At 32.1% G+C, this 13,105-nt stretch overlaps 1 protein-coding gene across 2 annotated transcripts in view; it reads left to right on the top strand.

The window, feature by feature from the left end:
* The window catches only part of LOC149794336 (uncharacterized), a 34,007-nt gene extending 22,236 nt beyond the window's left edge, over positions 1-11,771 (top strand). Inside the window, exons 5-10 of one of the 2 annotated variants that reach the window (XM_089968488.1) lie at positions 1,553-1,754; positions 3,321-3,461; positions 4,577-4,660; positions 5,405-5,539; positions 8,016-8,138; positions 10,793-11,771. In XM_089968488.1, coding sequence (XP_089824614.1) covers positions 1,553-1,754; positions 3,321-3,461; positions 4,577-4,660; positions 5,405-5,539; positions 8,016-8,138; positions 10,793-10,812 — 705 coding nt within the window. In that variant the 3' untranslated portion in view covers positions 10,813-11,771. The remainder of the gene's footprint in view (positions 1-1,552; positions 1,755-3,320; positions 3,462-4,576; positions 4,661-5,404; positions 5,540-8,015; positions 8,139-10,792) is intronic. The other variant, XM_089968489.1, reaches the window with a different exon arrangement.
* The last annotated feature ends 1,334 nt before the right edge of the window (positions 11,772-13,105 follow it).

Raw genomic sequence — 13,105 nt, 5'->3', positions numbered from 1 at the left:
TGGTTTTGATAGCTGTCTTCCTAATTTAAGTAAGTTGGCTGGCAATGTTTGCGTTGGAAAATCTCTGAGTTTAACACATTACGCAATTTGCTCAATATTAGCCATGGATTTACGTAATCCAAATAAGGCTGAAGTTATATTTTTTAAAAAAAACAAACAAGAATTTGTTTAAAAATCAAGAAACTGGTTCTATTGTTGAGACGTGTATATATCTACATCAGAAATTATAAATAATACATTTCTTTTAATTTTGTTAATATAACTTTCTATGTTTCCTATATTTGGTTGGAACAAACATGAACTTTGTAGGGCCTCAGAAACTTTTGGACAATGTGTTGTATTAAAGCTAATCACATTTAAAAATAACCAGGATGTAATCACATATTACCAGGATGTAATCACATATTACATACTCTGCCTACGCAAAGTATTATTTAGCATGCAACAGCTACTGTACACTTGAATTATAACGTAGACAATAGCTTGAAGACCAGATTCACCTTGATCTCCAATCTGTGAGCCCCTGAAGGATATGGACCTGGTGCCCGGGTGGTCAAAAGCGCTCACTTCACCGAACCATTCGTTCTTACGGGTTTTTTTCCGGCTTTTTCTCAAGCAGGTATTCTGGGCACCATGTATCAGGTGCTGGATAATGGCGTTAAGAAACAAACAATAATTAACGTATTGAAAAGAAACATTTTTGATGCATTCATGCAATAAATTTCACCTCCAATCTTTGTACTACTAAATAATATTTTGATACAGAGTTGAATTAGGTTTGGAAATTTTCATATTTGAAATGTCTTTATCTTTTAGCCAAGTTATTTCAATTATTTTATGATATTCTATAGACCCCCGCTCATGGCACTAGACACAGAAATTAACCAGAGTTATTCAAGAATGTATATGGCATACAGTACTATGTTTATACAGAAAAACGGCGGTGTCGTCGCAGTGATATTTTCCTCTTTAAGCATTTGTTCAATTGATAATGTAGGCATTCATTAGTGTAGCAAATATTCCGTGCTTGCTACCACCAATATCTTTCATGAGTACAGTTCTTTCTTGTTATGGTTACTCGTGTATACTCATGCATTATTTTTCTCTTAGTCTTGCTCCACTAATGCCTACCTCCATCGACCAATTTGTATGCCAGTTTATCTACTAAGAGAAACCGTTATCGCGCATTATCTTATCTTGTTTGTAATTTTAAGAAATTTTTTTGACTGCTTTTAATTTTGCATATATATATATATATATATATATATATATATATATATATATATATATATATATATATATATATATATATATGTATGTATGTATGTATGTATGTATGTATGTATGCTTTTTTGATAGTAATGTCTCGCTTTTGATTCGCAAGAAAAACAAAACAAACGAAACAGCACCATCTAGATACTTAGCAGGTTCTTTGTTACAAATATTATTTCTTTCTCTTAAACCCAACCTCCTTGTGTAACAGTCATCACTGATAGTCAAATCCTTCATCATTGCCTGGCTGTGATATATGAAGCAGATATTTTCTTTACAGGGTAATGACAGACACTTGATACTGAAGTCTTCGTGGACCGGTAAACTGGTGTTCTGCTGTCCGTACGAACCAAGGATGGAATGCCCTAATGGGAATACATTTGAGTTTTGTACACCGATTTATGTTTCTTCCATAACTTCCAGTACTCGCACTAAGGATGATATTCACACAGAGAATCCAACTGAAGTACATACTGTAAACGGTATTAAACACGGGACTGTTTCATTACGAATGATTTATTTAAATACCGCCCTCTAAAGCCTCTAAAATAAGATTACATATGAATCATACACCATGCTCATTTTACTTCCTTTAACATGACGATGTTTTTTTCTATAATGCAAATGAGTAATGCATAGCTAGAGTAATCCACAGTCCACATGATCAAATATGTTTTCATGTGAAATTTATATATAACGTCATGACTTAATTTCAGCCCCAACTAATGCCATTTGTAAAACTGTTGTTAAAAATAAATCGTGTGCTTCGTTATGTATTAACTAGAGTATTACATTGTTGCTTACTGAAAATAAAGGAAACAATATTTATATCTAAAAACAAGTCACACGATTGAAATTTTGTGCTCACTAAGGCTTGCAAAAATATAAGAAATACTAGCTAAATTGCCCGTCCTAGGATGGGAGTTTAAAAAGAATTTAAAGAATTTTTTTTTTTGGTATGCAAGAGTTTACAAAGGTCTCAACGTAAGAAAATAAAAAGGAAGAAAAAAATATTGCAATGCGCGAGTTTCAAAGTAAGAATTAAAAACGACTAATTATAAAATGGAATACGGTGATTTTCGCACTCACTCCCTCTTGTATGGCAACTGGGAGTCATACAAATGTTTCCAAATAAAAGTTATACAAGTAAAAGCACTGAGTTGTGCGAATTTAGAAGAAAGGTTGAACATAAAGATTAAAAAAAAAAAATTAAAAATTGGGATGACACGAGTTTCGAACTCACGACCTCTTGTTTGGCAAGCGTTGCATACAGAAAGAAAGACAAATGTGAGGACTTATGTATAAGATTCGATTAGTTTCCTATATTTCATTTATAGAGAGCACATGTTTAAGATCCATTAGTCATAATTTATTTCGTAGATTAAGTATTTAAATTTTTGAAAATAGGATAACCCAACATAGTTAGCTATTAAAAGTACAAAATATGCTGGTATATATTTTGTTGCCATAGACCTTAAATCTCAATACCAGACATTTGCAATTAAAAACTTATTAAACGTTACTTAGCAGATGAGTATTTCAAAAGTCATCTAAGGTGTTTTTGTGAAAGTTAATATATTGCTGAAATTAATGGGGAAAAATATGCTGCTCGGTTACTTTTTTGGCATTGAAATATTTACTGAGAGTACGTTATAATTTTCAATCAGCTAACATGAAAAGCCAAATTTGTGAAAGGTTGTAAGACATCATTGGGTTCTATGTGCCTTTGAAAACGCTACCTTTTATGGGAAGAATCGGACCATGGTCATATACATCCAGTAAAATTTCACCAACCTCCAAAACGCTATTATTAGACTGTAAAACCTCAGGATGTCAGATGATTATGCATCCAAAATGTTTTCAAAGTATTCATATAAAATAATGCAATAAGTCTTTTTCCTACTCTCGAAATTCATAAAAAAATAATTCTGTCCGAAATACCGTTGTCTAGATTTGAAAAATATTCCATTGATAAAACAAGAAATTTCCTATGATACATTCTGTTCATTATAGAGTCATTCGAGTAGTTTGGTAATCTCTCTTTCCAGTTCCGAATACAAAAGATACGAAGAACTTCTGGCCACAGCAAATAATGTTCATAACTGTAGTCGTCGTTTTATTGACGGTAATAATGATGGTAATAGTAGCTTTCCTCCTAGCACGGTATTATAGGAAAAGACGCATGTTAGGTAAAGTCTATTCACTTATGTTGTGCCAACACCATGCATGCAACATTTTAATTTGCATTCTATTATATATATATATATATATATATATATATATATATATATATATATATATATATATATATATATATATATATATATATATATATATATATATATATATATATATATATATATATATATATATATATATATATATATATATATATATGAGAAATATAGAGAATACCCAATCACTTAAAAGAAATAAAATCACATTTATTTTTTTTCGTGATTTCATATGTACGGGTCCTCCTTATCTTGTATGGTGAAATAGAAACATGTGCATCATCGGACATCTGTTTGTTATACCATTTAAAAATGCAGTAAAAGTGTATACATTGATAAAATTGCATTTCATGCTGCACGTACGTTTAATTCAATACCAACATATTTTTGTTGAGTTTTTGTGGTGATAATTTATGTGTGATCGGGCCTTTTCACAACTCTGCCTAGATGTAGGACGATACTATTCTAGAATAAATAACATCCATTTTCCATTCAATTCAGTTATAGTCTATGACATAGTTGTAAGAAATGTTTGTCCAGGATTGAAAATTAGATTTATTCTCGTCCTTTATAATAAACAAATATACAATATAGACAGTTATTTTGACGTTTTGTTATTGTGCTTTGTTTAAAGTAATTATTTTGAATAAAAACATTACAGTATTGATTAGATGAAGTCCATCAGCACACTTTCTTTCCAAAACACCTCGAGGTGTTCATTGACTTAAAGAAATGGAAACTAAAAGAAACTTTTATCGAACGTATTGTTGTCATCGTGCAATTGTTTTATACTTAAGATCTTGAACAAAGACACATGAAACTCTGAAATTAATCTTTGCGGAGGCATATTAACGTCCATAGTCTGTGTTATAAGAGATTGAAGACTATTCATTTCAGAAAACACAGTTTAACTGTTGCTTTTACAGAGGAAAACTACAATCACATATCAAGATTGCAAAGTTTTTACACACATGTTAACCTAACTGTCCCAATTTTGATAGGCAATCGTATATACACCTTCCTACACACATATATACAATTATAACCAAATCATGTTTGCCTCTTTGTAGTTAAACCCAAGCATAAATATGCAAAGAAAGCTGAGGAGTGTTCCAAGAAACGCGCACCGCTTCAAATAGCGTGTCAGCCTACAGGTATATTAATTTTCTTAATTATATTGATTACTGTTTAATATACTATAATAATATGCAAATTAATTATCAATTAAAATTTTCTTTAAAAATTTCATATTCAATTGTGTTCCCGTAGCATGTCAAGTATACTGAAAACAAGAATAGTAAGTAAACTGTCTTCATGTTGAAGGAACAACTCACAAAAACATATATTTATTATTCTTTAAAATATAACTGTGAAACAAAGATTGATGATTAACATAACAGTTTTACAGATGGGTATTTTATCTGCTAAAATCTTGACATTATAACCTGCAGAGAAAATACCCTTTCATTGTGTTCATGACTTGCACAACTTCTCAGAGTTGCTCTAGAAGATTTCTTTTCTACAAGCCACCTGAATTCCTTTGTCGTTAGATATTTATTAATATTCTTTGTTTCCTACGTGCAACATTTAATCATTTCGCATCAATATAAAATTATAATTAAGAGACCATCGTCAAGTAGAATTCCTTCAAAGCAAACCAAATAGAGACTATTTAAGCTCTTTTTCAGAAAACTGTTTATTTTTTGTCTTAAAACATTTAGCGATGAAAGACATATTTATGGAATAAGATGAAACCTTTTATTCATTACTAAAGTTGCTGATGGAAGGAATGAAATATGGCTATTTGATCATTAAAAATATAAATTCTCAATTGTTCTTTTTCTAGTTTTAAAAAGAAACAGAAATGCACATGTTCATTATTCTTTGCTTAATTTCAGATGGGCATTCTTCCGGTTCCGGTCAAAACCAAGATATTCATATAGTCAACAACATTAACATGGATTCGAATATTTTAAGCGGCATGTTTAATTCGTACACCGCTTTAAAGACAGAACTCATGGTTTTACAAGAAGGTATTAGCGTTTCAAAATCCTTATATACTCAAGATCTGGAGTAGTTTTTTTCCCTAAAAGACAGTTTGTTAACCCCTGTTTCCTCTGGTTAGATACAGTTTTACTTGTCTGTTGCATGTTTGGAATTCTTTCAGGTAACGTCACCATTTTCAAAGAAAACAGTAATGTAGTTTCTTTTTACAAATAAATTAATAACTATAATGTGGAAACTTTCTCTGTTCTAATTTAACTCTTTTTTTATGCCATCAACTGTGCATTTGAAGAAGTGTTGTTTACAACATGTCTTCAATGAACTTAGTTTTAATTTTGGATTTCTACTAACAAATCACTCATCGTATGATCTTCTATACTATTAATACTATGAAGATGGGTATCCAGCGTATTATAGAAGACTGGAAATTTACTTCCTTACAACGATGTTCAGCGTCTGCAACCGATCCTGCAAAAGCAACTAATTTGTTTTCATCTTGATCAAAATGCAATTGTAAAGGTGAGCTGGATATACCTTGTTGTGCAATTTTACAGAATCAACAGAAAGGAGTTCTTAGTTCTGAGACCGTTCTGGTAGCTTAAGTGGTTAGAGCGTCGGCCCCGGTTGCGGGAGGTCGAGGTCGCGGGTTAGAATCCCGGCTGATTCATACCAAAGACTTATAAAAATGGTGCTAGAAGCTACTTCGCTTGGCGCTCAGCATTAAAAGTTAGTGTTAGGACTGGTCTGCCTGGTGTTAAGATAATGTGACTGGATGAGACACGATGCTACATGTCTGCGGTATGATGCCTTTGTGAAAGACACTGCAGACATCGTAGCGATATGACTGAAACGTTTTTAAATCTATGTTTAAAATCCAACACACACACAGCACACACGCACATACACACACCCAGTGCCAAGGTAAGGCCTTCCAGGGCTCTAAGTACTGAAAATATGATGGTACCTCCATACAAAATGTGAAACGCAAAAAATAATATTAGAAGCTAAAAGGGAAAATACCAGTGTTGCCATCATTTCAAATCAAAATACAGATACATGTAGATCGAAATGGTCATATAGAAGTCATTAGTTTTAATCATTAACAATTCATTTGAATTTCGGCTGGTGCCTCTGTTGGGCTGGTGTCCAAAGCACGGGCTTAGTGTGTATAATGGTCAATCAGTCAATACACGCACTCGTCGTTTTGAACTGGAATCGTATTTGTTAGACATTTGAAATAATACAATATTCTTGTTTAGTAAAATCGCTGTGCTAGGCCATTCAAATAATGCGTTGTTATGAAGGATGACAATAATTATTGCAAAATAATAGCTTCGAATGCCCTGTTTAACACTTCTGCCATGACAGTTTGGTAATATGGATATCACTCTTTGGCTGTTTTGATAAAAACGTCATAGCTGCAGTTTCTTTGCTTAAGTTATAAGATCTACATTTGTTTCGTGTGGCCAACAAACGTGTAACTATCTTGTACGTCCCTGTCCTTAAATATGGCCTCTTCTGAAAAGATACTAACATTCTGAATTGACCTTAGTGTTTACTTTCGCCGCGTCAAGGCAAAGCACATCTAAACGCAGCGGATTACTGTTCATACACTATAATATCTTTTCGAACGAAATCAGTATATGCTCTTGCCCATTCATGCAGGTAGTGCCCCCATACAGTCACTAGTCATTTTATTCAGAGTTACACTATAAATAATTACCATGTAGTGATCATTCTGAGGCAAAGGTCAACGTCTATACATATAAACTCGTTAGTGACGATGTGTGTCTTCTCTTTACCAGTCGCAGTCGTCTTTGAAATGTACTACTTTTGACAGGTGTGCGGTAATGGTTCTCTGGGGCTGTATTACGGTTGACAAAGCAGCGACCGCTACATTCAGTCTGAATCAGTAGTAATAATAACGTGTATCCCAGAATGTGCCATCAATTTCGTATCGTCTAAATGTAGCCAGCCGGTAAAGATGGTTTTATAGATTACAAACATCAAAAGATAGCTCCCAAAACGTGGAGAGAATTTATCCATAAACTTACGAAATCTTGTGGATCTGTTAAACGCATGGATTATTAATAAAATAATTTAGGAGATAATTTAGATGATACAAAACCAACAATTAACAATTAATTAATCTCATGAAAATGTGTATCGTTTACACACACACACACACACATTGTAGATACAGATGTAAGATTTTACTGAAAGGACTAAATTAAATTGTCCATTTCAGGATAATTATAGTTAACGACCTAGAAGAAGATTTTCATTAAAATTAAAAATGTGTTGATTTAAGCTTTCAAAAATCTACCAAAATATCTATCTTACACATTTTAGATAAACATTTGCCGATTGCAAGACGCTGCTAATACAACGCTTACGTAGTCTAAATATATTTCTTGCATTTATTAAGCACATATGTCTTAATTTGTAATCATCTTATTTATGCTGTACATTCATAGTCTTTCTAATCCTTGATTCTTTGCACAGAAAATAGACAACTTGCGGATCGTTTGTATCGCTACCAGTGCTTGCCACAATTAAAAGACACAAAGAAATTATATGATGCATGCTCGGTATGGACAACTGTGAAAGCTTGTGATTCTCGTGTCAGTAAGTTTCAGTCGTTCTTTCTATATCCGTCCACAAACAATAATGGAAAGTATTTTGTGATCCAACATTGATTTCTTCAAGATTCTCTTTGTCATATGACTTTATCTATTTTCTATCCGGCAGGCTTTTAAATAAAATAATATTGTACATCTGTCAGTTTCTTTCTTTGTATAACTGACTCGTATCACATATATTTTGCGATAGTTAATATTTCTTTTGATAGTCGCAATGTTGTATGTCGTATTCGCAGTAACTGTGCATTTTACTTGTGTACTATGTTAAATTTAAATCGATGAAAATTAATAAAAGTGATGTTTATCTTCAATGTTATTCAGCTATTATATAACCATATCGAATAATAATAATAATGATAATAATAATAATAATAATAATAATAATAATAATAATAATAATAATAATAATAATAATAATAATAATATTAATAACAGTCACATATTCAAATTAATTACATTCTGACAATGTTCCAAAAGTCTCTATCAAAAATCTCCTTAATGTTCGATGGCAGTCGCATGTTTTGAAAAAAATATCTAACAAGTCTTCAACATTCACGAATATTTAGTACTGATTTTATGTTAATGTTTTTAAATTTTTTTAGAATCTTTAAGTGATTAGAAAATAATGTTCTTTGAGGCAACATTCCCTAATATTTTAATGGTAATCTAAATGGCGATGTAGTTTAAAATAGATACTTCATTTTTAGTACATACACATCAAGATAGATTTAAAGCGTTACAGTAGCATTGTATGGTTGACAACTATGTCATTGGGCGTTGTATGAAAGTTAAAATTAGACAATTAGCATGACCTTCTTAGGAAGAAGTAAATCCCATTGTAGTTTTTTTATAGTTCAAGATTTGCATATCACTTCTGATATTACAAAATAAAATTTATTTGCAAAGTAGTCAGATGAAATATTCAAACTGGATTAATTTTAAGTTCTTATATGTTCATACTTATTTACACTTCAAGCGCGTTTGCATAATCGGTCGGATTGGATGCTCATCAGATAAGTACGTTGTACTTTCAGAGTATTTTGTTGTGTAAATAAGCAAAGCATCGTTAACGACAATGCTACCGTGCATCATTGAATGGAGTATGGATATCATATTGACTCCTGTTGAATGAACAAAATAGTCTATACAGAACGTCAGATAGGCATGCTCACCTTACTCTCTCTCTCTCTCTCTCTCTCTCTCTGTGCGTTTGTTCCTTATATATATATATATATATATATATATATATATATATATATATATATATATATAATATTATTATATTTATTGCTGGTATTATTCAAATCTTGCAAGATATAAAATCTTTACAGACTTTATTACAAGTCTTAATTTTTGCCGTTCGTATATGTTGGTAGACAAGGTATTTTGCTTTGGTTATTTTACTTCTAAAATAAATTCATTACGTATTTGTAAGGTTGGTACTAATTTTTAATTTCAATATTTCACGTGTTTGTGCCAGTACAAGGTACATGAGTCTAAGCCTTATTACATTTGATTGTATGAATTATTTTACTGTAAGCGACTTTATATGTTTTGAAAGGGATTATGATTACTGCCAAGGTTATTTTCATTGATTTTCTGGGAATGATATGGAATAATACAGCTACTACTAGGGTCTTTGCGAAGGGAATGTATGTCTCACAAAGTTATTTTGAAGTACGCGTTGATCATTCTGCAAATTTTACTTCTTTCTTTGTAATGAAAATATGTTTGACAATGATCTTTATGCGTTACGGATAATTGCTTGTGGACTACTGACGCATTAAACTTTAGATATATTTGTACAGTTAGCGGTGTAAGGACTCCAAAATTGCTACAAAGTTTATAAATTGTGTCTATTTTATTTTGCTACTCTTAACTGAATATATATCCGTTAGAAAGGATCATTGCATATAAAAGCGTGGAAACAAGTACCTTGTAACCATTTGCCCATAAAGCAATAGCCGAACGTATATTGAGTAAATTAGCACGGGGGAAGATCATAAATTCCATGTATGAAATTCACAATAAAACGGTATGCTGGTGAGTGAATTGTTTCGTCAGGTCAGTGGTTCGTAAAACAAAGAATTCTTATCGAAATGTTATTTTATTTAGCATTTTTATGGGATAACACAATTATAAATTGATTATATACAAACCTTGAGAAGATTTCTGAAATGTAATCCTTTTGAAAAAACATAGTTTTATTTTATTGCACTCATGAATGTAAATATAAGCACATTGTAATTGTAATCGTATTTGTTTGCAATCTAATGCTGTTCTTGTTCCTTATATAGTATTTCCAAGCATAAGTGTAAAGAAAAAAACAACAAATATATGTAGTGCTAATGTCTAGATCAAATAATGTCCAAAATCTTAAAATATGTTTAAAATATCAAATGTTACATTCTTTAAATGCGGAAAATAGCCGGATAATTGCTTTGATGTTTTGATAGCAAATTTTTGATGACATTATTAAAATAGCAAAGTTTTTAACTAACAATCACACTGGACTCTAAGAGCTAGTTACTTTGAAAGCTTACTAATATATATGTATATTTCAAAGATATTTGCAACGGGCTATTTTTACAAGTTTTTCACTCAGTTTAGCCATTTTAACTCTTTTTGGTGTTGTTTCAGATGCTATTGAAACTACCTGAATGATGTGGGATTAGTGTCACGAGGAAGGATGTTACAGTCATCTAATCTGTGCAGAAAATGGAATTACTTAAGAGTTGAATGTTGCTTTTTCTGAGTTTATCGTGGTACAAACTCTCAGTTGCCGAATCATACAGCAAATAACGCCCGAAGAAAGTTATGTAAGCTGTTGCAGTTGGCAACTGGTAGTTTATACAACGATAAATTCAGAACAAATGACGATAAACTCTTATAATTGAAATTATTTATAATTTTTTTAATTTAATTTTTTCTTCTTCTTGTTGTTCGTTTTTAAAAGATTTTCCTATCAGTTTTGGAGCCTGTTTTAAGCGTATGAATTCTTATTGACGCGTCTGCTACGTAACTATTTATAGAACAAGGGATTCTCCATCCGCAATTTAAAAGCTACGCCAATAGTAAACACAATATAGTAGGCGATCTAAGGTTTTGAACATTCCAAAGCATGGTCTTAATCTTTTATCTAAATTGGGATATTTGATCTAAGTAGAAGTTCAATATTCAAAGCAAAGAATGTGTTGTTTTACTTGACATACGAATGACTCTTGGATTTGACGCTGTCATGAGTTCAATGTAATTTGGCCGAATCGTGTTTATCCAGATTTTCGCGTCTTTAAATTAATTTTCGCTACCTACAGGGGCTATTTACAAATGAAATTAAGGCTCTCTGTAAATGGTTATAGTGATGGGGTCCAATAGTGAAACAGTGCAAGACATCGACACTGACAATTATGATGGGGATGGTGTGTAGCGGATCTCCCACCCATCCCAAAATAGTAACTACCAAGGTCAGAGCTGCAGTATTTTTAGCAGTTTTCGAGTTTCCAGCTTTTCTTTTTCAAATCTTGTCAAAGAAAGAATTATTTATATTCAGAAAAACATCAAAGAAATGTTATTTAATTCCGACAAATCAATTCATTAAATTTTATAAATTAAATATAAACCCTTCGTTTTTATTTCGTTTTAAAGGCATGCATTGTGTATGCATTCCAGTTCAGTGTTTACATTAGTTACTCTGCACGTGACTCAGTTTATAGAAGTGAGTATAAAGTGATCGAAATGCATAGTTTACTATACAATTTGGCGTTCGCCTACTACATAATCGAGCAAAATGGCCAATTACGGTGATTTTTCACTGCAATTTTTTGCGGAGTTTTTTTTAACAGTTAGCTGACAAGGATTTAAAAGAAATAATCGCAGCGATTGAAACAGATGGATATAGATTTGACTATATAGCGATGGACGTGACATGCGCTAAAAATGAAACAGAACAACAGATTGATTAATTCCCTTTCAGAGCACACCATGTCCTCCGTCGCCCTAGTCATACATAACAACAACAATAATCGCGTGGGAACTGGGACAGCTAATTTTGAGGCCGCTGAGGGACATAAACCAAGATTCAAGAAATTATTTGAAGAGGACTTAAATGCTATTGAAATAAATCAACACTCAGAGGTTACTAAACGAAACACAATATGGGGCATTGGCATTTTCAATGGTAATATTTTAATTGTTTAATTTTAATTTTGTTTGCTTATTTAAAAAACGTTCGTGGGTGTGGGTGAAAAGGTGTGAATATGACCGCTTACAAAAAATAAAAACAAATATGTATGAGACCATTATTCAAAGACTGAATAAAGTTTTTAAATGGTAAAACTACAATCTCCACAAATGTTACTTAACACCATTTAAAAATGTATATAATGATTCATAAAGGTGATTTACTAGTAGTATGGTGGGACGGTCTAGGGACTAGGAGAGTTCCGTGTTAAAAAGGCAATATCCACTCTGGGGACTACGTAAATTTAATATGTGAAGCGATATCCACTCTGGGGACTATATAAATTTAACATGGGAAAAAAAAGGTATCAACTCTGGGGACAAGGGAATTTAACATGGGAGAAAGGAAATATCCATTCTAGGGACATAGGCATTTGAACAATGGGAGAAAAAAATATCCATTCTAGGGACAAAGACAATTGAAACATGGGATTTTTAAATAAAATAAAAAAAATAAAATAAAAAATAAAGAGGGTTGGCAATGGAAAGTCAATCTCTTTTCGAGACCTATGAGTGGCCCTGAAAAGGGACTTTGGGTTTTTTCGTCTTCTTCTAACTCGTCCACTTCTTTATCCATCCCCTTATTTTTTCCATCATTCCTTTCTTCTTCTTCTTCTTTTCATTTTCCGGTATCCAGTCCGGGTGACCCATGGCTCGGAACTTCTGTTGGATTTTTATCCAGTTAGCGTTCAGTTTCTCTAGTTCTTCCTTTTT

This window comes from Sinohyriopsis cumingii, chromosome 8, assembly GCF_028554795.1.
Source record: "Sinohyriopsis cumingii isolate HCF-2022 chromosome 8, ASM2855479v2, whole genome shotgun sequence".
In the NCBI taxonomy this organism is placed as follows: Eukaryota; Metazoa; Mollusca; class Bivalvia; order Unionida; family Unionidae; genus Sinohyriopsis; species Sinohyriopsis cumingii.
The sequence above is the reverse complement of the archived record's forward strand: the minus strand, read 5'-3'. Positions and strand labels throughout refer to the sequence as shown.